We start from the raw sequence: 21,923 nt of genomic DNA on the forward strand, positions 1-21,923 counted from the left end.
GCTCCAACTGCTAAAACTGCAGCAAAAAGTTAATTAAAAATAATTATCAAAAGTTGTCTCTGTGCTACACGAGTTATAGATAAAAAATATATATGATAAAATTATGTAATGAAGTAAAGGCGGTTTTAAAGTAAAATTTAAAATTTATTTTACATTAGTCTATAAAGAATTTAAATATGGCTTCTATTTTGTATTCTCTTTAGTAAAAAATACACAAGAGAGACTAGCGCACTACATATTATATTTTTATATTTATCCAAATATATCACACTCGCTCACTAATGACAATCACTAATTTTAAAATACTTTTATCACTCAAATCTACAAGGAAGTGACACAATTATAATAAATTTTATTTTATATAAAAGGGTTTGTAAAAAAATCACACATTCGTCGGTCAGTCGAAAATTTTTTCGTTTTATCCGAGTTAAAATATAAAAAAAATTGCAAAAGTGCTTCTTTAAAAATTAATACTAAAATTAATAATTAATTAGACAATTTATAAATGTAAATAATAATAAATTGATAAGTATTCAGAATGGTAAATAATATATAATAACAACGGAAGATAAATGTATATATGTATAACAACAAATAAAAAAAATAATAATTAAAATGTGCGTTATTGTTATAAAAACAAATTTCGATTTGTAATTTAGCTGACAATATTTTTACTCAAAATAAAATCATTGTCACAGAGCAAGTCTCTGGATTCCACATTCGCAGCAGAATTTGGCAGTTTCAGGAAATTTAGTCCCACACTCATGACAAAATTTTGACATTTTAGATTTTAAATTAGACAATATTTCACCCCCATTTTCACGACGACGTGCTAAAGTTGTATCTTCATCCAGTCTTCCCGTTGTCTCATTGCGTCCATTTGAATATTTTCGATTCAAACTAAAAAAATAAAAACAATAAGCAAAATAAATAATTTTTGTTTCACACTTAAAAGTACCTGCTGTAAGCAGAGTCGGCGCTCAATTTATTGCACTCTTGTTTCTTGAAACAATCGGGTGATGACAAATCTTCGTCGCTGATCTGGCCATTGCGGGTGCGGTCGCGACTCGCCTGGACAGGACTGGACATGGACAAAGGATCATTCTTTAAAAAGGATCTCAAGGAAGGATACGAACCTGAGTCATCGTCAAAGGAGCTTACAAGGTCATCAAACATCGAGTTCGATCTCTTCACATCAATCTCAGAGGAGACTATTGAGCTTAAACTCAAGTTACTTCCACTGAGATTGCTGCAGTTATTATTCCTACTGTGGTTATTAAACCTCGTGCCCGGACTCGACCTCGAGTTGGCCTTCGCGGTCTCTTTTCGTTCTGGAATTTTCGGCGCCGAGGCCGCGCGTACTGAGTTAGACCGAGTTACCATCGGCTTTAAAGGTTTCACGGTCGTTTTCTCAACAACTTTCCGCGATTTTTCGCTCAAATTAACTCGTTTGTTAGAATTACCATCAAGAGACTCATCAGTGGTACCTAGAGCTCTCGCCTTGTCGATGATAACTCGTCGACCCAGAACCGCGCTATGGTTTTTCTTATTAACCTGATCCTCTCGGCGACAGGCCGACTCGAGTTCGGCGAACAATTCCCGCGACAGTGAATTCGTTTCCGCGGAATCTGATGACGAGAAGCCGATAGACAAGTCATCGAATTCCGAGGGCGGTGCCAATACTGATCCCCGTTTTTCCGGAGTCGCGGAGTTGTCTAAATTAAGAGAGTTGGGATATTTAACAAACGCCGATGAGTGAGTTAGCGGATAGAGTGGCGATGATGAAGTGGATGGTGATGATGTGGGTTTAATATTGTAACGATTGGACGGCGAGTCGGTGAATGATTTATCACTGCAAGTGTCTGACAGAAGGTCATTAAGTTGCTGTTCTGCTAATAAATACGGATCGTAGTCTGGACATATTCCTCTGTAATAAAAATAATAAATAAATTATAATGTCTGATATTTATTAATACAGATGAATATTTATTATTGTGAAACTCTCGTGCAATACGTAACTCTCCAAGTGCAATAGCTTCTGTAATTAATTCATGCTATAAATAATAGTAATTTAAATAGTAATCAGTAACAATTATAATGAACTAAATCCTGGAGCTGTATATTAAGGAGGATGTTTTCTGATGATCGATATATGATCGCGTGATGGAAATTTTTCAGGCTTGCATGGCAAAACAAAAGTTTTTAATTAAGTAACGATCGATGTATAAAACCGAGTGAAGCGTGATGAATAATCTGCCCAGTTGTAACTTATATTTTACACTCGGTTCTGTATTTAAATTCGCATGATGGGAATAATATCCTACTGAAAAAACTTACGTTCTACTTGTAAGCACAAGATTAAAATCCGGATGTCTGCGTACGTAATTAGTCCACGCTGGATGAAAATCTTGACCACAGCTCCTAGAAATTTATTTTTATTCCAAACTACAGGATACTCCTAATTATTTATTTATTTATAAACTTTTTTTATTGATACTTAGGACTTAATGACTCAGGACTAAGACGTAACTTTTAATTAAAATAATTAATTTACCTCTGGGCAAAAGGAACGGGAGGTAGGAAATTATTTCTATTTTTCATTAAATGACAAAATAATCTACTCCTCGACGTCCGCATCATGCGTTTCCAATACGGAATTTCTTTGTCATTAAAACTCTTCTCTAATCTTCCGTCTGGTTTATTAACTATTTCCGGGAACATCAAAGACTTCTTGGGGTTTTTAGAGTATTTCAGTTCGTCTAGCCCATTAATTTTATCTCTGGCGTCCAATCGCGGCTCAGTAGTTCGTACATTACCTGCCTCAACTGAAGAAATCAAGGAGTCCGTGCTGTCGCGGAGGACGTTCATCTTCTTCCTCAATTTTTTCCTCATAATTCTATTGGATCTCGCGGAATCCAACGAGTCGCTGGTAAAATATCTCGATGGTGTCAAAGAATAATCCGTGTCATTACTTTTGCACCGTACATTCAAAGGAATTATTTCGTCAATTATTATTTTCTTGTCGTTCACATCCGGAAGATTTGTATCGAACAGCGGGTCTTTTAAAATAATATTATCATCTGTGTTATTAAATTTGTTATGGTTCTGAGTGTCAATCTTCAGACAATTAGTGTCACAAGTCTCTCCAATGACATAAGTGCTACATCTATTTATAGACTCACTCTTTGGTCTTGCCGATCTTTCACACCCATCCTCGTTAATCATCTTATTTTCTCTAGCATAATTGTCATTTTTAAACGACACCGGAGTACTGGCGCAAGTAACGTCAATATTAAATTTACTTGGACTCGCTGGAGTTGATTCAAATTTATTTAACTTGTCCTCGTCTTCTTTCAGATCATTATCCAGACGCTGTAAAATCGCGTCGATACCTTCGGTGACGTCGTTATCAATGTCACCAGCAGACTCTTTAATTAAATAAGTCTGGTCTAATTGCTGTGGCAAATTAATCAGAGAACTATCGTTCAAACCTGAGTCATAAACTTTTATTTGAACACTGTCGCAAGTTATTTGTTTCCAAGTTATCAACTCCTCCCTATGGGCATGACAAGGTCTGACCGTCATGCCCGTCACGTCATCATTAACCGTGACATCATTGACCTTGGGGTTGCCGATACTTAAACCAGATACAATACACTTTGATTTCTTCTTTTTTAATTTTTTTTTTAATTTTCTTTTGTTAAAATCATCGTCGGCTTCAGTTGACGTCAGAGATGGAAATGAAGACTTAAATTTTTGAATTGACGTGGGAGAGTCCTGAAAGTTATGGCTTCGTGGGTAGTCAGGTGGAGTTAGGATTAATAAATCAGGATTATGTCTAAGGAAAGATTTGTCATAAATATTTTAACTACCATGCAATAGTTTGCTGTCACGACATAAATAATTTAACTAATTAACGCTAAATAAAATAAATATTTACTTTATTGATCGATCAGCCGGCCGCGACTTAACGGGTCCAGGTGCAATGACACCATCAATTTTTCCTTGACCGCTTCTTCTTCTGCAAACCGAAAATACACGATTGTAATTGTATGCTATTATTAAAATTAATATAATTTATAAGCTTAAAACTATTATTACAATGTAATTAATTATGATGTTTTAAGTAGAGCAGACAAAAATAATACTCTTAGTATCCAGCTGGAGCGGAAGTGCCAGATTTGACAGTTTTAATTACGACTTATGAGACAACGTACGAATGAGTGCACCGAGAAAAAGGAAAACTAGGCAATGAGCCAACAAAAATATCTTACTCAGTTACTGCCGGTTGTTTGATGTTTACAGGATCCGCGCTCTTTGGTCCGCTTGTGTCCTTAATTTTCAACCCCGAATTAACGGCATTGATGTTGTTGTTGTTGTTGTTGTTGTTGATGTTGTTGTTATTAACAGTAACATTATTTTTAATTCTCGGCGCATACTTTTCCCGGTTTGTCATCCGCCGGTTCTTGAGCAGCGGCGCCCGGTACTTCATCCTCGCATCGAGACGTTCTTTCGCGACATTTGTAGCTTGAGTTGTTGGCACGCGAAGAATCCTTTCTTTGCACCAGGCGACATGACGATCGTAAGCCTTTATTCCGAACTGACGACTACATGTCGGACATAATCCTTTTTCGTTAGAGCGGGTCGGAGCTCCCGGAGTTATCGTCGTTACTTGTCGGTACTGCGAACTAGTTGTCACGACCTCCAAAAAAAATACATATTTACTAAATTTTAAGAATAATTGCAGTGTAAAAAATTTACGGAGTGAACGCAGTTTGAATTCGGAGTGAATGAGTATTTAATCCCCTTGGGGTAAAAGTTTGTTTTGGCTTTGAAACTCCGGTCCGGAGTGAATGCGGATTTAAATAAAAGCAATTACTCCGAAATCACTCCGCTGAAAAAACAAACTCATTTACTCCATATTCAGTAGGGTGGTCGTTAAAAATTAAATTTTTTCAGACGCCTCATAAAAAGCTTCTTTTTAGTGAAAAAATACGTGGGGAATTTGGTATTTTCTTTTTAAGTAAAAAGAACACGTGCCGCAGATCAAAGTTCATTTTTCGATACAATCGCGGTTTTTTTTAAATATCTCATGAAATATGCGGATTAAAAGAAAAAATTGTAAGAACAATTTTGTAGGAAATTAAATTCTTGACAAAAAAGGTCATGTTCATTTTTTTTATAAAACGAGTATTTATGAAGATATTTTGAAAAAACTTTTTTAGAAATTTTTTTTAAATCCTCAATTTATAAGATCTAAAAAAGTTTTTTCAAAATATTTTCATAAATACTCGTTTTATAAAAAAAATGAATATGACATTTTTTGTCAAGAATTTAATTTCCTACAAAATTGTATTTATGATTTTTTCCTTTAATCGGCATATTTCATGAGATATTTAAAAAAAAAACGCGATTGTATCGAAAACTGAACTCTGATCGTCCTGCCGCACGTGTTCTTTTTACTTAAAAAGAAAAAACCAAATTCTTCACGTATTTTTTTACTAAAAAGAAACTTTTTATGAGGCGTCAGAAAAAATTTAATTTTTAACAACCACCCTAATATGCAGAGTAATTTTTTTCTGAAACTCCAGATCTCCAATTGACGGAGAGAATTCAGATTTAAATGAAATCCGTAATCATTCCCGATTTTTTTGTATATTAATAAAAAAAAATACTTACAGTTTCACCCCGAGCAGCGCGAATAGTTCTCAAAAATTCATCATGCGTCTGCTTCCACGTATTTCTACTCCCACATTTTTCTTCCGGTCTTACATCTCTCCCCTTGGTTATAACTTTCGGCAAAAACTCCTCCAGCTCCGTACCTTGAAGCCGCTGCTTAAACGAGTCAAAAGGTTTCCGTTTTTTAATCGCCGCTCTCTCGCAAATTTTCGCGTGCTTCTCCAGCGACTGTGGCTTGAATGTCCTCCCGCATATCGTGCAGGGCAGCAGCTCCACCGTGTCATCTGTTGCCATTTATCAGTTATTTAATAAACCACACACTATTCAACAAAACTTTCCACCTCAATATTTAAATTTAAAAAAAAACTTATCAATTTACATGAAATCTCAAGCTAATTTGCATAAGATCTCTATCTTATTATAATAATCTTACGTTACACAGTCACGTTATTACGAAAAAGCTATAAAAAATTGATTACATATTACAAAATAAAAACACTTGATTAAAGCGACACACTGGTTAATTAACTGTTAGTTGAATTAAATTAGCAATTGATTATCATCAATCGTCCGGTTGTTTTTAAGCCGATAGAGTTATTAAGACTGACCGTACAAAAAGTATGACTTTCATCGGCAGGTTAAATGAAAATAAAAATACAATCGAGTGGAAAAGAAGCCCCAGAATTAAACAAGACGATTGCCTTCAACGACAACAACAACCGTACAGCGCAGTTTAAATAAAATAATTAAATTTAAAAATACTAAAGTCATAGTATTAAACAAGTATCGCCTACATGAGCAAGCTTCCTTTTTGGGTGATTTGTCGACCGAGTTACGACCAGATACGCCTTGATGTTGTGCTCTCATCCCATACGCGCTTTGTGCACCAGCACCAGCACCAGTAATAATAAAATCTCAACAAACTTATTTATTTATTTCCCTTCTTCTTTCCTTCCGTTCTCTTTCGGCCTCACATCTGCACCAGCCTCCAGTATCCTCATTAATAAACCTTTACTTCAATTGAAATACTGAGTACAGATATAATGACGATGACGAGGATGACGGCCCGCGTATATGGCCAGACCAGACCAGATTCACCTTCAATACTAACGTGCTCTGTCATGTACAAAGGCGGCCACCAGAGTCACTGTTTACTCACGTTATTTACATTCACAATGTCCATATAGATCTTTACCGTAACCAGTTTAAAACGACTATACTTATATTCCGGCCACTCAATCGCTGCTAATAACCATTTGTTAACACATCGTTTTCTTCAATGCGTTCTTGTTACAATTATTGATTAGTCTTCAAGGATATTAAAAGCGTGTTAGTGTTAGGATGTTAATGCCGAGAAACTGAAATTTTAATTAATTACAACAATTAAAATTTACTCATTTCTTATTTGACTCCGATTGAATCAGATTTAAAAATTTAAATCCGATACTTGGGACAAGAAATTCAATTGGAGTTTTAAATCAGGATTTTTCTTACCATACTTGGGATCACTTTCCGATTTATTTGCTGGCGCTTTAAATGGAGTTACAGTTGAAGTTGATGATAATGATGAAGATGATGAAGAGATCAGAGATGGTTTCTTTAAAACTGATCCCTCGGCAGCTTTTCTTGACACGCAGCACAACATCGAGACAGTATCTGACGTAAAGAACTGAACGTCACTGAGTTTACTGAGTACTGGGTCTAATATACGATATACGACTGAGAAGAAATGTGGTCTAGACAGGGACACTAGCCCATCACCACTAGTTAGCTTACGGATTATACACTACGTAACTACTGAAAACTGCTTCTTAAAACCTCGATTCACGTCTGGTTATTTTCGTAACATATATTTTTTTTTTATAAAACTGTTCAAGATAACTATTACGTATAATTAGATTTTCGCGGGAAAATTATTCTGCGGCACTTAATTTAAAAAATAAATTTAAATTACTGAATGATAATTAATTATAATGAATAATTACTTATAAATAATATTTAAAAATTTAAAATAAATATATTTTGACGTTTTACCTTCGTCTGCCATGTCAGTTACAATCGAAAACACAGGTTGCCATGACGATCCCACTTTGTTATTATTTTTAGTCAAACGGACAACATTCGATCTAATAAATGATTCATTATGAGTAAATACTTTTCCACATACATAATTATCCCCTCCATCATTAACTCACTCAATTACAATAACCCATTTATTTTTAAACAGACAAATTAATTTTAAAAGCGGGGATTTGATTTTTAAAAATAATATTTTTAAATGTCATTTAAATTGCCGCGCAAAAGTTTAAATATTTTATTATTGCGAAATGTTTATTTAATTATAATTAGTAGAAGTGTTTTATTTAATTAGAGGAGCGCGTTGACAGTAAGTGATTTTGAATTATCAATTATCGTTATCATTTAAAAAAAAAAGCGATTTGAATAAAATAGAAAGTAAATAAAAATATTTATAGGTGGCGATAATAGTAATAACGTTGTCGCGATGTCACGGACGTACAATTTGTTGACAGGACGCAATTATTTACCAGTTTTCAAGGTAAATTTATAATTTATTCATTATAAAATCTTCAATTGTCTGTAGATGTTACATAAATATTGTTATGAATTATTTATAAAGCTTATTATGTACATTACGATCTATAAATAAATATATTACTGGTATATGCATTAGACGCGACAGCTGATTTGTTTTATGCGCAGTAGTAACTGCGCGCGCGCTTAAAATACGCGCGCTAAATTTGAATTTAATTTTTTTTGGGTTGACAGGCGGGAAAAGAGTTTGCGAGGTCTTATGTTGCTAATACGACATTCGAGAGCGAAAAATATGTTGAGAGCGACGAAACAAATGGGGTAATTTATTTTTTAATTATTAATTACTGTAATTTAAAATTTTAAATGTAAATTTTCATGTGACACTGAAGTTAACCGTCTAATAATTTTTGTTTTTTTTTTACATGATAAATTATAAAAAAAAAAATATTTTAAAAAATTGCACCTGTAGTTTTTTAAATTTTCTACATGTGCATATTTTTAGTTTTTGTTTTTTTGTAATTTACTTGTGGAAAAAATTTGTGATCCGAAAATTTTAATTGTCTGTTAACTGTGACAGTAAAGTTAGCAGACATTTGAAATTTAAATAAATTTTTTTAAATAGATAAATAATAAAAAAAATATATTTTTAAAAAAATGCACATGCAGAAAATTTAATAAACTATATGTGCAATTTTTCAAAATATTTTTTTTAATATTTATTTTTTTGTTAAAAAAAATCAAAATGTTAAATGTCTGCTAACTTTATTGTCATCTGTAAACTTCAGGATGTTTTTTAAATTTTTATTAACGTGACAGGTCAGAACGATAACTCTGAGCCATAATGCCTCTAGAAATTCTTTGTCTTTGGAAATGATGAAAATTTTAACATGGAATTTAGACCGTGATGCTGATAAAGAATCACTGAGAGCGATTGTTATTGCAGCAGCACCTGGAAAGATATTTTCAGCAGGCCATAATTTAAAAGAACTCGTCAGTATATTTTATTATGATTAAATTATTTAAAAATTATAATTAATTAGTATATTAAATTAGACAACAGCAAAAGGTAACAAACATCACTATGAAGTATTTGAAACTGCTTCAAATTTAATGAAATCAATAGCCAACTCACCTGTTCCTGTCATTGCTGCCGTCGATGGTCTAGCAGCAGCAGCCGGATGTCAACTCGTCAGTTCTTGCGATATTGTTATTTGTACCGAAAGAAGTACTTTTTCTACACCTGGGTACAAACTTATTTAAAATTTATGTAGACAAGCCTAAAAAATAATTAATTAATTCCATATTTTTTAGAGCAAACTTCGGAATCTTTTGTTCAACTCCAGGGATACCATTAGTACGTAACGTTCCTACAAAAGTAGCATCACATATGTTGTATACCGGCCTCCCTTTATCTGCTCAGGAAGCTTACAATGCTGGGCTTGTCAGCAAAGTCGTGTCTAATGATCAACTTTGTAAGTCTTGCAGCAATTGAACTACTCGATTATTAATTTGAATAATTAATTAAAATATTTACAGCTGAAGAGATAAAAAAAACAACTGATGCAATCAAAGCCAAAAGCCGATCGGTAGTACAGTTGGGAAAGAAATTTTTGTTCGAACAACAAGAACTTGATCTTTGCTCGGCTTACTACTACGGTACTGAAATAATGCTGCAGAATTTGGAACTGAAAGACGCCCAGGAAGGAATTAAAAGTTTTATTGAAAAACGTAAACCTGTTTGGAGCAACAAGTTCGATAAAGACGAAGATATTAATTGAATATTAACGGATTAACTTCTGGGTACAAATTTTTCAATCAGAAGTTTTCAAAATATTTTTTAATACACGAAGTCTTACTGCCAAGGCTGTGATAATTGAAATTAATTATAAATATTTATTGTTAGTCTGTACAAATAATTATCGCGATTTGTTTATTGGAATTTCAAGTCCATCAAACAAAGTTTAGATTAAAATTTATTTTTCAACGAGAGATTAAAAAATAATAAAAATATTCGAGAAGATCGAGTGGGAATTTAATTAGTGTTTATACTTTTTGAAATTTTAAAGCAATAATATTTTTTTATGACTGTCGCTGGTAATTTATAGTGTACATACTGTAGTAATTATTTACTCTAATTAAAGCTGCTAAAGATGAATTTCCATTCTGTCCGAAGTACAATGATAAGTAGAGCGATAAATCCCTCATATGCACACGCATACTCTGTATGGAAATATAATGCATGTAATGACCCCAAATTAATTATGTCTCGGCATGAAAACCTGATGATTGTAAATATTTCAAGTCGAAGCAGGAACCTCGGGTCTTTGGGGGGTCGGTAAATATCAGAGTTTATTATTAATTGATAACCCTGATCTCAAAAGAAAAATAAAAATGTTTTACGCAACACAAAGAGGATCGCAGAAAAATAACGGCCTTGAATATTGCACTGGAGTTTAAAAAATTTCAAACGTCGATTGCGTAAATGATAATTATCGGATGATGATCCTGGTTAGCAAGCAATTAACAATTTTAAAATTTTTTTTTCAACGAATCAATTACAGAAAAAAAAATCTAAAAATATGCACATGTAGAAAATTTCAAAAATTATAAGTGCAATTTTTTAAGATATTTGTTTTTTTATAATTTATCATTTTGCATAAATTTGAAAAATTATTAGACGTCGGCTGACTTCAGTATCATTATCGGATGTCATTTAATTTAGATTTTAAAATCTAGTTTATTATTTATTTATCTCCATTTTGACCTCACTATCGTATTTTTTATTTATAGATTCACTTTAAAAATATTTACTTTGAATATTTTATTATCTTGGCTTACATATTTTTAGACATTCGTCTTCGATTAAATTTTATAAATCGCTTTGTAATCATTTAGTTTTATTTTGAAATAAATTATCAGGCCTCCAACGTATTTTTGTTTACAAAATTTAAATTACTATCAATTATCTTATCTGTGACCGAAACGACTTTCAAAAATCCATCGAACTCGAAAAATGACCGCTCTGATTGCCATTAATCGAAAATTATAATTAACCATAAGAAATAAGAGTCAATGTCATCAGTCACGAGTTAAGAAGGATTTTAATATTTTTAAAAAATGTGATAAGTGATAAGATATTTATTTTATAAACCAGGGGGTCGTCTGAGATCCGACCGTCAATGATCTTATTGCTGCAACTCCCCTCCAATTACTCGATTACTTTATATAAATAAGTTTAAATAAATATCAGCAGTTTCCTCAAGTCCACTGTAAAGTTCAAGTGACCATCGCTCATATTTCTTTGTTTTAATATTTATATTTATTTAGTATATTACTAAGTTTTATTTTTATGATCTGACGTTTGTTCAAATAATTTAAATATTTTATTGTTAAGGAAAATTATTTCAAAAAGTTGATAATTTTTTAATTGTTCATTGAGTTTCTAATTAATTGTATTAGTTAATGATCTTTATAGTTAATAATAAAGATATCTGTATGAGATTTGATACATTTTATGAGACAGGAGTTCTACTGAACACTTTGCCAGAGGCTGTGACGTTTGAGAATATTAGAAATTTCTCTAAACGGCAACTCTACGAATTTATTTTTGAAAATTGTACTTGTAAGTTTATACTTCTTTGTGTTAATTAGTTAATTCATTAATTAATTGATGAAGAAATAATAAATATTTATTTTTAGACTGCCGCAAAATGGCAGCAGTACCGCAGGGAGCTTTTGCGGTCTGCAAAGTCCAAGAAATGATGGAACGTAAAATGTTGATGCAAAAAGCTGATAATATTGAGGATGATAATGAAAACTGGAGCGGATTTTTAAAAAAAAATTTATCTGAAAGTTTGTAAAATAATTAATAAAATATTTTTAAATAATAGAGTAAAATAATAATTTGTTTTTTTAAATTTAGAACGTGAACTGACGCCGCTGAAATACAACAGCAAGCTGATGAACAGTATCTGGGGGCTGTACAATCGTTACTCAGTTCACAATCTCAAGAAAAACACTGACCCAGAAGGGGTGATTTCTAAAACTTTGGGGAACGTACTGTTTACCAGTAGTTCCTCATGTGCTGCAGCTCAAGCAGCTGAAGCGTCTCCACAACCTCATGTTCTTTGAGCGAATCAGTTTTATGATTTAGCTGAAGAAAATTAGTAGCATTGCAATTTGACGGTTTAAACGATTGCTTAGTTGTAGAGTTTAAATAAAAATTATTACCAATTTTTTAAAATAAAAGTCGACAAGTTTATTGCCCTAATAAATATTTTTTACTTATCTTATAAAATATACTTATAAAAATTTATTTTCTAGATTTACGTAATGAAAATCCTTCACCAGTGAAAGCTTTGAATTCATCGACGTTTTTTTCCTGTAACAGATTAATTAGAAATTATTAATTACCGGGACTTTTTACTGATTACTATTAATAATTAAGTAAAAAAAAATATATATAATGAACTTACATCTTTACTATTATTAATCGATTTGATGTTACGTAAAAAGTTCAGTGTTCCAATTTTATAATCATAGTCAGGAATTCCCCGAACATAAACCGGCTTCGGAACCTGAACTTCCGAAGGCCCAGAATCTTTTCGTTTTTTACCATCGAGTCTATTTCCCTGTCCTTGGAATGCGAAGAATTCCGTGGACTCGGGCATCAAGTCAGCTGGGTCTATTTGTTCCTCTTGTTTTTTCTGCTCCTGTCTCTCTGGCTCTTTGTAACCGACCGGCGGAGCGAATTCGACGTTCATGTCGCACTCGATGATAGAAACAGCTGGTCCAGGTCGGGTCTCCAGCACACACATCTCGTATATCCTCTGGTTGTACTGAATAGCGACGATGTCTCCAGTTGTCAAGCAAGCAAAGCTGCGCAGTCCGTTTTCTAAAACAGCCTTGGGGTTTGTGATGTCCAGGAAATCCTCAGACTGGGGCTGGAATCGCGCGTAAGTTGCTACTGGTAATGAAACACTTTCGATGTTTATTATCTCGCTTTCTTCGAGTAACAAATTGTGCATCATCTATCAAAAGTAAATAAATTGATAATTAAAATCTTATGAAATATTATGAGTCTGAATGTACCAGACATGAGACAATTTTAAAATTTTAAATAAAGAAATTAATTAAAATGAAATTTGAAAAAATGCGCGTACTGATTTGTCATTTATCTAAATACGCATTTTTAATTTTTATTTATTTATAAAATTGTCACCTGTCAGTTACATTCACACTCACAAAATATTTGAATCTCATGATTAAATAAATTTTTAAAAACCATACCCAGTATGGAAGATAAACTTTTCCTTCATCAGCGACAAACTCCAAGACACCGCAATGTGTCACACGATTTGTTTTTTTATTCGTCAATTTAAACAGCATCGGGTAGACGATATTCAATCTCGTCAACTGTTCCAGCGCTGAAGGCGGCATGATAACTGAGAAATTAAAAATTAATTAGCAAAAAAAATTACTCGCTCACTATTCAAATTAAACATGTCCAATATACTTTTCCCTCCACGTTCGACGTCTTGTCTCTCATTCCCTGGAAACATCGAGACTGAAAAACACTTGTACTGAGTATTAAAAGGCCTCGGGAACATATTAAACGCAAACTAAAACATAAAAATACGATTTATTATTTATTTCAACATTTCCTAACCTATAGAAATATTTATCTATTTTTTGTAATTAATTCAAAATTTACGTACCATTTTGATTTTTTTTTATTAGATCCTCTGGTTACTTATTAATTTTATTTTTAAATAATTATTTAAAGTTATTTATAAAAAACTAAATTCAAATTTAAGAAGTGCTTTGTAATGACTGAAAACTTTAGTGTTAACCTCTGACTAATTATAAATATAAATATAAATATCAATACTTTTTTAAATAAACCAAGAGGGCGCTGTTTCAATCATTCTGAAGTTAGCAGACAATTAGTAATTTTCGGATTTTTTTTTCAGCGAATCAATTTTAAAAAAACAAAAACTAAAAAAATGCACGTTTAGAAAATTTAAAAAACTACAGGTGCAATTTTTTAAAATATTTTTTTTTTTTAATTTATGATTTAAAAAAAAATCAAAAAATTATTAGACGCTGGGTAACTTCAGTATCGTCTAATAATTTTTTTATTTTTTTCCAAAACGATGAATTATAAAAAAAAAACATTTTAAAAAATTGCACTTATCGTTTTTTTAATTTTCTACATGTGCATTTTTTCGTTTTTGTAAACGATTTGTTGAAAAAAAATTTGAAAATTTTGAATTGTCTGCTACTTCAGTGTCACGTTTCTGTGATCCTGCAAATTTTGGAATTTTTTTTTCAACAAATCAATTAAAAAAAAATAAAAACTAAAAATATTCACATGTAGAAAATTTTAAAAACTATATGTGCAATTTTTTTAAATGATTTTTTTTACTTAGTTTATTGTTTAAAATAAAATCTAAGTATTAATAAATAAGACCAGAAATATTTAAATTTATAAATAATAAAAAACATAAAAATTAATGGTTAAAAAATAATTTTATTTAAATATGATCAGTTACAACTAATAATAATAATAGTAGTAGCATTTTATTTTACAAAAAAATATTTACAGGTGCAAAGTAACGTCAATTCATTTACTTTTTTTCTTTTTTTTCAAGGATTTTTTATCGCTTTCAGTGACTCTTTTTCTAACTTTTTTTTCAGGTTTCTTTTGTATTTTCTTGCTACTCTTCTTTCTCTTCTTCTTCTTCTTTTTTTTTTCTTCCTCTGACGATGACGAATCAGATGATTCCGAAGAAGAGTCGGAGGAAGAACTCGACGATGAAGACGAAGACGACGAAGTAGATGACGAGCTGGCATCAGAGCTGGACTTTTTCAGAGTTTCTATGATGGCCGGAGGAGCGGCAGTTGGCTTAGGCCTGGACTTCAAATGCTCACGGAGGTCGTCAGTCAGTCCTCCCAAACCGATGGAAGTAAAGAAGTTTATAGCGAATCTAGTTTTCTTGGGGTCGTCCCGCGGGAACAATCCTTCGAATGCCTCTTGCAGCGTGACATCTTTGACCCGGTCGTTCAGTTTCTTCAGCCCCATGTACTCAGACAGCTCTTGGAAGAGAATTTTAATGAAGACACGGCTGCTGCTGGTGGTGTCTTCTTCGTTTAAATGAATGCAGTTCAACACGACCCAGGATATCGAGTCAGTAAACAGCAAGTGCGCGAAAAACTTGGCCACGTTCCTCAGCTTGTTCATGTCTAGCCTGTGGATGGTGTCGTAGGATTCCTTAAAAATTTCCTCGAAAGGAGTTATGTAAATTTTATTGATTGCGCAGAACCGCCCAGCAAGAAGTCCATAGAATTTTTCATAAGTCCGCATCTCTGCACAGCAATCGAGAAACATGTGGCAGAGTTCTCTCTCCTGCCCAGGTTTCAGCTGCATCTTCATCAACTTATGGGCACATTCCTCAAAGTCTAATGAGGAGTGAATTGTCAGATAGATTGTCCTCCGAAGTGCCGTCAAATTCGTTTCGGTGTTATCTAGAATAACACCTGCTTTGTCAGCATCTTCAGCGCCGCTGTCCTCTTCATCAGAACTGCCCTCGTCCTCGCCACTGGCGTCACTGTCATCGGTGTCTAAAATTTCTTTTATCAGCTCTTTGTACTTCTCTTCATTCTTGATGTATTCATCATCAAATCTAAAGACGTTCAGAATATCTTCAGACTCAAGTTTGTCATCCAGCTGGAGCAAATGAATTATTTGCTCGTCTTCTTCCACGAGATCTAGTTCTTCTGGAATTGAGACGTGATCTTTAAATCCGTCCTTGCGGATTTGAAACATTACTTCTATCATATATTGAACTCTCTTGTCCAGATTGCCCTCATGCAGGATATTCCTGAGCAACTCAAATATGCCCACGATACCCTGCTTAGAAATTTCAGTCAGCTTTTGCCCGCATTCCTTCAGCAGTGCGATGGCAACCTCTACTGAGTCGTCAGTGGGGCTGTCCAGTAAGAGAGTCAACAGCTGGAGAACGAGTATTTCATGTGCTACTCGCTGGTTCACCAAATGTGAAATAAAAGTCCCTGAAGATACACACAGAGCTTTGTCATTTCTCCTGAAGCCTCTTTTGAACTGATTAGTCAGACGTTTTAGAATCAACTCTCCAATATTTGGAAACTTTGAATTTATTATTGCAGTAAGCGCGGCATATATTGGAGTAAATGTCGGAGAAGCAGCTTGGGCCTGAATAATGGACCTGGCCAATAAGCCTCTGCCTCTAACAATATTTTCATGCAGCAATTCTCTGGTAATGAGTCCGATGTTTGAAGTATTTACTTTGTTGATGTATCCATGAATTGACTTCTTCAAAGCTTCCCAGGCGATACGTTGATACGCAGCTGATGACTTGTCCGTGATTTCCGCTTGCATCATCTTTAATTTAGCTGGCGGTATGTACGCACCTCCTGTTTTTGACGTCAGAAGATCAACAGTACGTTTTTGAGCACGCGGGATACTGCCCAATTCCTCGTCTTGAATAATTTTGCCAGGTTTTTCATTTTTCTTGTCACTGTCATCCCTCTCTCTACGCTTCCGTCTCTCATCCTTGCGATCCGGAGTCCTTCTAGACCTTTTCTCAAAACTCCAATCATTGTCCCAGTACCTTCTGTGCTCATGTTGTTCGTCGTCTCTCCTCCTCTTAGAATGTGAGTGTGAATCTCTGTCTGATTTACGATCTTTGTCTCGGCGACGTCGCTCAACAACTGGACTTTCTTGACGATCCATTTTTGTCAATAAATTAATAACCAACGATATATTAATTACCAATTTTTCTCCAACTTCTAAAATAGTTTAAAAAAATTATTTACCAACAAATAAAATTTATAATTAGAACACTTGAAAATGTGTTGTTGAGGTTATCAACTTACAAACAATTAGCGCCAGTTACTTTTACTAAATGAATTTATCTAATTAAATGCACTTTGATAAATTATTTACTTTTTGAATAGTTTATAATTATAATAATTATTTAAATATTAAATTATTAAATTATTTTTCACTTTGTGCGTTCATCTGCTTCCAAACTTTGGTGAGAAATAAATTATGACAACGTTCACGTTTAATAGCGTTTATTTATTTTATTTTATTTCACGACATCTAGATGACAGTACTGGTGTCTTTTTTATTTAAATGACCACTGAAATTCTAAATATTTAAACGAATAGACATTTGAAAGTACGGCGGGAATCGAAAGGACTCACTAAATTTAGAGCTTTATATTAAAACGTGATGAGGATTATGTTGAATCGGTGGAATAAACTTTTTTTTTCATATTTATATAAATTTAAATGATTATTTTCGTCTGCTTATACATAATGATACTGAGATTAGCTGACATCTGATAATTTTTGGACTTTTATAGAAACGGTAAATTACAAAAAAAAAATTTCACTTACAGTTTTTTAAATTTTCTACACGTGCATATTTTTAGTTTTCCTTTTTTTTAATTAAATTATTAAAATAAAAAATCCGAAAATTGTTAATTGTCTGCTAACTTCAGGATCAATGAGTGTGAATGTAACTGACAGGTGGGAATTTTGTAAATATTTGAATAAGTAAATAAAATCTGAATAAAATAAAAGCTAAAAAATGCGTATTTAAATAATTAAAAAATTAGCGCGCGCATTTTTTTAAATTTCATTACTCAAATTTATTAATTTCTTACTTAAAATTTGTAAATTGTCTGATGTCTGCTACATTCACACTCATCAGGATCATTATAAATAATTGAAATAATTATTTTTATTATTATCAACATTTTTATTTTACTGTCAGACATTTTATTTAATTTTTCTAATTTTTATACAATTACTTTGATCTGAGAAATTTTTTTAGTCTGCTACTCTATCATAAAAATTTATCAAACTTAAAATTTTGAATTTCCCGCTTAATTTGCCATTTGTTATCCGAGTAATAAATTTGTTTTTAAATTGGCAGCATTGAAGAAGCATCAGTTGGTACAAGAAAACCGTTGACATTTTTCAAATTTATCAACCACAAGCACGCCGATTCACAAACTCAAGTCATCAGGTGATGATGTCCATTGTTCGTAAATTATTTATTAATTGTCTTGATAGAACTTTTACTCTTAATTTATTAACTAATTAATTTTAATAGTTTTTTATACCCAGTGAACTTAAATAAAATCTTATTAATTGGAAAAATTTTAAAGTAATCGCGAAGTGGTTTAATTAATACATAAATTAATTAAAATGACTGATGAATCTGTGCGTGTTGCTGTCCGGGTGAGACCACTGATCCAATCCGAAGTGGATCGTGGTTGTCAAAATTGTCTCAACGTCATCCCGAGTATAAACCAAGTAAACGTCAGAAATGACAGAGCTTTCACATACAACCACGTCTTCGGACCAGAATCCAATCAGGATGAATTTTATGAGACTGCAGTCAGTGGCATGATTGAAAAACTCTTCAAAGGTAACTATTAAGAGCTGCTACTAATTTATAAGTCTTCATATTTACTTATAAGTTAATTTTTAAATTTATCCTAGGGTACAACGTCACCATTTTGGCTTATGGCCAAACAGGCAGTGGCAAGACCCATTCTATGGGCACCAGCTACACCGCTGGAGAGTCCATGGGTGTCATACCAAGATCAGTCAAGGACATTTTTAATTGCATTGACTCTAATGATGAATACAACTATCGTGTGACCGTCTCGTTCATGGAACTGTACAATGAGCAGCTCTACGACCTGCTCGCGGATAAAAGTCGTCGTGATTGTATCGTCGACATCAGGGAAGACGTCAACAAGGAGATAAAAATCATTGGAGTGACGGAGAAAGAAGTCAGTACTGCTGAAGAAGCTCTGAATTTACTTACTCAAGGATCCCAAGGTCGTGCCACTGGATCTACGGCCATGAACGACCAAAGTAGTAGGAGTCACGCCATTTTTTCCATGACAGTATTCCAGGAGCCGAAAGATAATCCTGCTAATGCCACTACTGCAAAGTTTCATTTAGTAGATCTTGCCGGATCTGAACGAAGTAAAAAAACTCAGGCCACTGGTGATCGGTTTAAGGAGGGAGTCAACATCAACAAAGGTCTCCTAGCTCTGGGAAATGTAATTTCTCAATTAGGAGACAGTGCTGCTAATTCATTTGTTGTATACCGGGACAGCAAGTTGACGAGACTTCTTCAAGATTCTCTGGGTGGGAATTCCATCACATTGATGATCGCCTGTGTCAGCCCAGCTGATTATAATTTAGATGAGACTTTAAGTACATTGAGGTACGCTGACCGTGCTAAGAAAATAAAAAATAAACCTGTCGTCAACCAGGACCCAACAGCAGCTAAAATTAATTTACTTCAAGCAGAAGTAGTTAATCTAAGACTGGCTTTGGCGGGTAAAGGGTCACTTCAAGAATGTCCTCCAGAGCACGCCGATTTGCTGGACAAAACTAAAGCGTTGCAAAAAACATTACGCGATTTGATGGAGAAGTTTAATAATCAAATGATGGAGACCATGTACATGAATGAACGAGCTGAGCTCGCTGAGAACGCCAAGGAAAAAATTTACAGTGGTATGGTCAAGATACTCGAGGAATTGAATGAAATTTTAAAAGACCAATCGCTCGATAAAATTTATCTTGATACTATAATGGGTATCAAGATAAAAATACATGAACTGCTCGATGAACAAAAGAAAATAAATACCGAAATTCATGAGCACGTGTCATTGGAACACATTCCCAGTACCAAGTCACAGGATTCAACTGCCAATACCGATGGAGAACAGCACAGTTTCAATGGCAGCATTCATTTGGATGAAGAACATGCGGAACATACCTTCAGACAAGCTGAGAGAAACAACGAAGTACAGAACGTAAACCGGGAGCTCGCTATCAAGGAAGAATTGATTGCTCGGCTGCTCAATAATGCTTCGCAAATCGCAGAGCACACTAAAGAAGTCCAGGATATGGAGTTGGAGATAAAAAATCTGCAGGCAGAGAAAGACAAACTCATGCATACGCTGGAAAATGTCCAGGCCAACTCGGCGAGTGCTAAACTGGCGGAGGCTCGTCGGAAAAAGGTCCAGGAGCTGGAAAAGAAAATCTCTGAGTTGACGCGCAAGTGTGCAGACCACAATCGTGTTATTAAACAAAAAGAAAAATCTGATCAGCAGGTAAAGAATCTCACCAATGAAATTCAGACTCTCAAGCAAACGAGAGTTAAATTAATCAGGGAAATGCGCAAAGAAGCTGATAAATTTTCTCAGTACAAACTGCAGCGGGAAAAGGAAATTTACAAATTGAAAGATCAGGATCGTAAGAGACAAAATCAAATGAATCGCTTGGAGAATCAGTACAGCAAGCAGCAGAATGTCTACAAGAGGAAAATTCAAGAGTACGCTGCATTAAACAAGAGACTGAAAGATTCTCTAGAGTTGCAGTCCAAAGCTCAGCAGCGCAGAGAGAAAAATAACAGCCCGAAGGAAGGAATCGAGGCGCTGATAACCAGAGAGTACAAGGAAGTCCGCAACAAAACAAACTGCGAGTGCTCTCTGGAAAAATTCATGGAAGATCGAAAAAGTTACACCAAGCTGCTGCAACAACTCAACAGTCAGTTAGCAGATGGTTCCAAGAGAGAGAACCTGGAAGAAGAAATAAATGACGTCAAAGAAGTCATTGAAGTTCTCAATATCCAAATTGCTGCGCTGCAGAATCAGCTGATGGAGGGTGACAAAAAAAAATCTTCACGGTGGCCGGAGATCACATCAATGGGTGACTACAAGACGGCCTTGAAAATTGCCTTTGATCTCACCGCTGATAATCACCGCGAGAATTGGGCAAAACTTGATGACTATGAGACGATCAAGAATAAATATAAGGAACTGGAAACGAAACACGACCAAAAACTGATGGACTGCAGGCAGCTGGAACTACAGAACGACAATTTGAAACGAGAGCTGGAAGAGATGAAGCGAAGGTCTGAAGACTTGGGTTTGACAAAAAAAAAAACAAGTATTAGTAAAGTAAAGCCAGTGCTTCAACTTTCATTTAATGAAACCTTTGGAGATGATAGTATGATGGAATTTGATGACGACGAAAAAGACCCGGACTGGCATTTGACGCCGCAAGTCCGCCGGACCAGAAATATCTTGCAACCCGTCGACGGGCGGGATATTTCTGGTGATAACATCTTGAAAAGATCTTCCAACGGTGAACTTAGATGCTCATGTAACAAAACGAACTGCATGTCGCGGCTGTGCAAGTGCCGGAAAAATTCTGAAGTTTGTAATGCCCAGTGTGGGTGTTCCAGCAATTGTCACAATAGAGACCCAGATAAAACTGGGCATAACTTTTTCCCAGCTGATATTGAAACCGCAGTTGAAATTAAACGTTCCAGGTAAATTACTTACTCACTTACTTATTTAATTTGTTAAATTCTTGTTTATTAATTACGTAATTTTTTTTGTTGCAGAATCGATACTGAAAATTAACTGATAAATGTGATTGATATTAATAATTATTTTTTTAACTAATTATATGTAACATACTCTATAAATAAGTAATTTAAAAATTCTATTGTTAATTAATCTTCGATACGATTTAATAAAATTTACAATTTTTTATAATTAAAAAAAAATAATCATAGTTTTATATTAAATATCAAACGTCAAAGT

At 33.8% G+C, this 21,923-nt stretch overlaps 6 protein-coding genes across 13 annotated transcripts; 3 read left to right on the top strand and 3 right to left on the bottom strand.

Moving 5' to 3' along the window:
* Positions 1–123: 123 nt before the first annotated feature.
* LOC130668700 (MATH and LRR domain-containing protein PFE0570w-like) lies at positions 124–8,079 on the bottom strand. Of its 7 annotated transcripts, none has more exons than XM_057471097.1 (8): positions 7,174–7,314; positions 6,474–7,037; positions 5,680–5,963; positions 4,275–4,702; positions 3,941–4,021; positions 2,555–3,838; positions 959–1,081; positions 124–900 (listed from the first exon to the last, which is right to left on the bottom strand). In XM_057471097.1, exons 2-8 carry the CDS (start codon positions 6,544–6,546, stop codon positions 693–695), a joined length of 2,481 nt encoding a protein of 826 aa, XP_057327080.1. In that variant the 5' UTR covers positions 6,547–7,037; positions 7,174–7,314; the 3' UTR covers positions 124–692. The 7 variants fall into 7 exon arrangements, with proteins under 7 accessions (XP_057327080.1, XP_057327081.1, XP_057327079.1 ...); XM_057471100.1 differs by lacking the exon at positions 6,474–7,037 and adding an exon at positions 2,338–2,421 and having other exon boundaries at positions 761–900; positions 2,817–3,838; positions 7,174–7,566; XM_057471098.1 differs by lacking the exons at positions 6,474–7,037; positions 7,174–7,314 and adding an exon at positions 7,714–8,079.
* Positions 8,002–10,268, top strand: LOC130668703 (enoyl-CoA hydratase domain-containing protein 3, mitochondrial). Of its 2 annotated transcripts, XM_057471105.1 has the most exons (7): positions 8,002–8,065; positions 8,154–8,236; positions 8,467–8,550; positions 9,049–9,222; positions 9,286–9,476; positions 9,544–9,704; positions 9,769–10,268. In XM_057471105.1, the coding sequence occupies exons 2-7, from the start codon at positions 8,183–8,185 to the stop codon at positions 10,008–10,010; spliced, it is 906 nt and encodes a 301-aa protein (XP_057327088.1). In that variant the 5' UTR covers positions 8,002–8,065; positions 8,154–8,182; the 3' UTR covers positions 10,011–10,268. The 2 variants fall into 2 exon arrangements, with proteins under 2 accessions (XP_057327088.1, XP_057327087.1); XM_057471104.1 differs by lacking the exon at positions 8,002–8,065 and having other exon boundaries at positions 8,072–8,236.
* A 1,212-nt stretch (positions 10,269–11,480) lies between these two features.
* On the top strand, positions 11,481–12,363 carry LOC130668705 (uncharacterized). The gene is made up of 3 exons (XM_057471108.1): positions 11,481–11,854; positions 11,932–12,084; positions 12,155–12,363. The coding sequence occupies exons 1-3, from the start codon at positions 11,695–11,697 to the stop codon at positions 12,361–12,363; spliced, it is 522 nt and encodes a 173-aa protein (XP_057327091.1). The 5' UTR covers positions 11,481–11,694.
* A 111-nt stretch (positions 12,364–12,474) lies between these two features.
* On the bottom strand, positions 12,475–14,094 carry LOC130668704 (ubiquitin recognition factor in ER-associated degradation protein 1). Its single transcript, XM_057471106.1, has 5 exons — positions 13,950–14,094; positions 13,748–13,853; positions 13,522–13,676; positions 12,708–13,262; positions 12,475–12,613 (listed from the first exon to the last, which is right to left on the bottom strand). The coding sequence occupies exons 1-5, from the start codon at positions 13,950–13,952 to the stop codon at positions 12,545–12,547; spliced, it is 888 nt and encodes a 295-aa protein (XP_057327089.1). The 5' UTR covers positions 13,953–14,094; the 3' UTR covers positions 12,475–12,544.
* A 650-nt stretch (positions 14,095–14,744) lies between these two features.
* LOC130668280 (pre-mRNA-splicing factor CWC22 homolog) lies at positions 14,745–17,333 on the bottom strand. The gene is made up of 2 exons (XM_057470482.1): positions 17,149–17,333; positions 14,745–17,061 (listed from the first exon to the last, which is right to left on the bottom strand). Exon 2 carries the CDS (start codon positions 17,003–17,005, stop codon positions 14,858–14,860), a length of 2,148 nt encoding a protein of 715 aa, XP_057326465.1. The 5' UTR covers positions 17,006–17,061; positions 17,149–17,333; the 3' UTR covers positions 14,745–14,857.
* A 937-nt stretch (positions 17,334–18,270) lies between these two features.
* Positions 18,271–21,860, top strand: LOC130669142 (chromosome-associated kinesin KIF4A). The gene is made up of 3 exons (XM_057471873.1): positions 18,271–18,715; positions 18,790–21,646; positions 21,722–21,860. Exons 1-3 carry the CDS (start codon positions 18,493–18,495, stop codon positions 21,738–21,740), a joined length of 3,099 nt encoding a protein of 1,032 aa, XP_057327856.1. The 5' UTR covers positions 18,271–18,492; the 3' UTR covers positions 21,741–21,860.
* The last annotated feature ends 63 nt before the right edge of the window (positions 21,861–21,923 follow it).

Source organism: Microplitis mediator, chromosome 5, assembly GCF_029852145.1.
Source record: "Microplitis mediator isolate UGA2020A chromosome 5, iyMicMedi2.1, whole genome shotgun sequence".
Classification (NCBI taxonomy): Eukaryota; Metazoa; Arthropoda; class Insecta; order Hymenoptera; family Braconidae; genus Microplitis; species Microplitis mediator.

Bases quoted from the DNA above. Each gene is read 5' to 3' on its own strand.
- LOC130668704 (XM_057471106.1), bottom strand. The intron at 13,263-13,521 runs GTATGGTTTTTA...TACTTTTGATAG, and splicing joins AAGTTTATCTTCCATACTGG to ATGATGCACAATTTGTTACT. The intron at 12,614-12,707 runs GTAAGTTCATTA...AATCTGTTACAG, and splicing joins CGATTAATAATAGTAAAGAT to GAAAAAAACGTCGATGAATT.
- LOC130668700 (XM_057471096.1), bottom strand. From the start codon at position 7,324: ATGTTGTGCTGCGTGTCAAGAAAAGCTGCCGAGGGATCAGTTTTAAAG. The intron at 5,964-7,173 runs GTAAGAAAAATC...AAATGGCAACAG, and splicing joins GGAAAGTGATCCCAAGTATG to ATGACACGGTGGAGCTGCTG. The intron at 3,839-3,940 runs GTAAATATTTAT...ATCTTTCCTTAG, and splicing joins CCGGCTGATCGATCAATAAA to ACATAATCCTGATTTATTAA.
- LOC130668280 (XM_057470482.1), bottom strand. From the start codon at position 17,005: ATGGATCGTCAAGAAAGTCCAGTTGTTGAGCGACGTCGCCGAGACAAA.
- LOC130668705 (XM_057471108.1), top strand. From the start codon at position 11,695: ATGATCTTTATAGTTAATAATAAAGATATCTGTATGAGATTTGATACA. The intron at 11,855-11,931 runs GTAAGTTTATAC...ATTTATTTTTAG, and splicing joins TATTTTTGAAAATTGTACTT to ACTGCCGCAAAATGGCAGCA. The intron at 12,085-12,154 runs GTTTGTAAAATA...TTTTAAATTTAG, and splicing joins AAAAAAAAATTTATCTGAAA to AACGTGAACTGACGCCGCTG.
- LOC130669142 (XM_057471873.1), top strand. From the start codon at position 18,493: ATGACTGATGAATCTGTGCGTGTTGCTGTCCGGGTGAGACCACTGATC. The intron at 18,716-18,789 runs GTAACTATTAAG...AATTTATCCTAG, and splicing joins GATTGAAAAACTCTTCAAAG to GGTACAACGTCACCATTTTG.
- LOC130668703 (XM_057471105.1), top strand. From the start codon at position 8,183: ATGTCACGGACGTACAATTTGTTGACAGGACGCAATTATTTACCAGTT. The intron at 9,223-9,285 runs GTCAGTATATTT...ATATTAAATTAG, and splicing joins GCCATAATTTAAAAGAACTC to ACAACAGCAAAAGGTAACAA. The intron at 9,477-9,543 runs GTACAAACTTAT...CATATTTTTTAG, and splicing joins AGTACTTTTTCTACACCTGG to AGCAAACTTCGGAATCTTTT.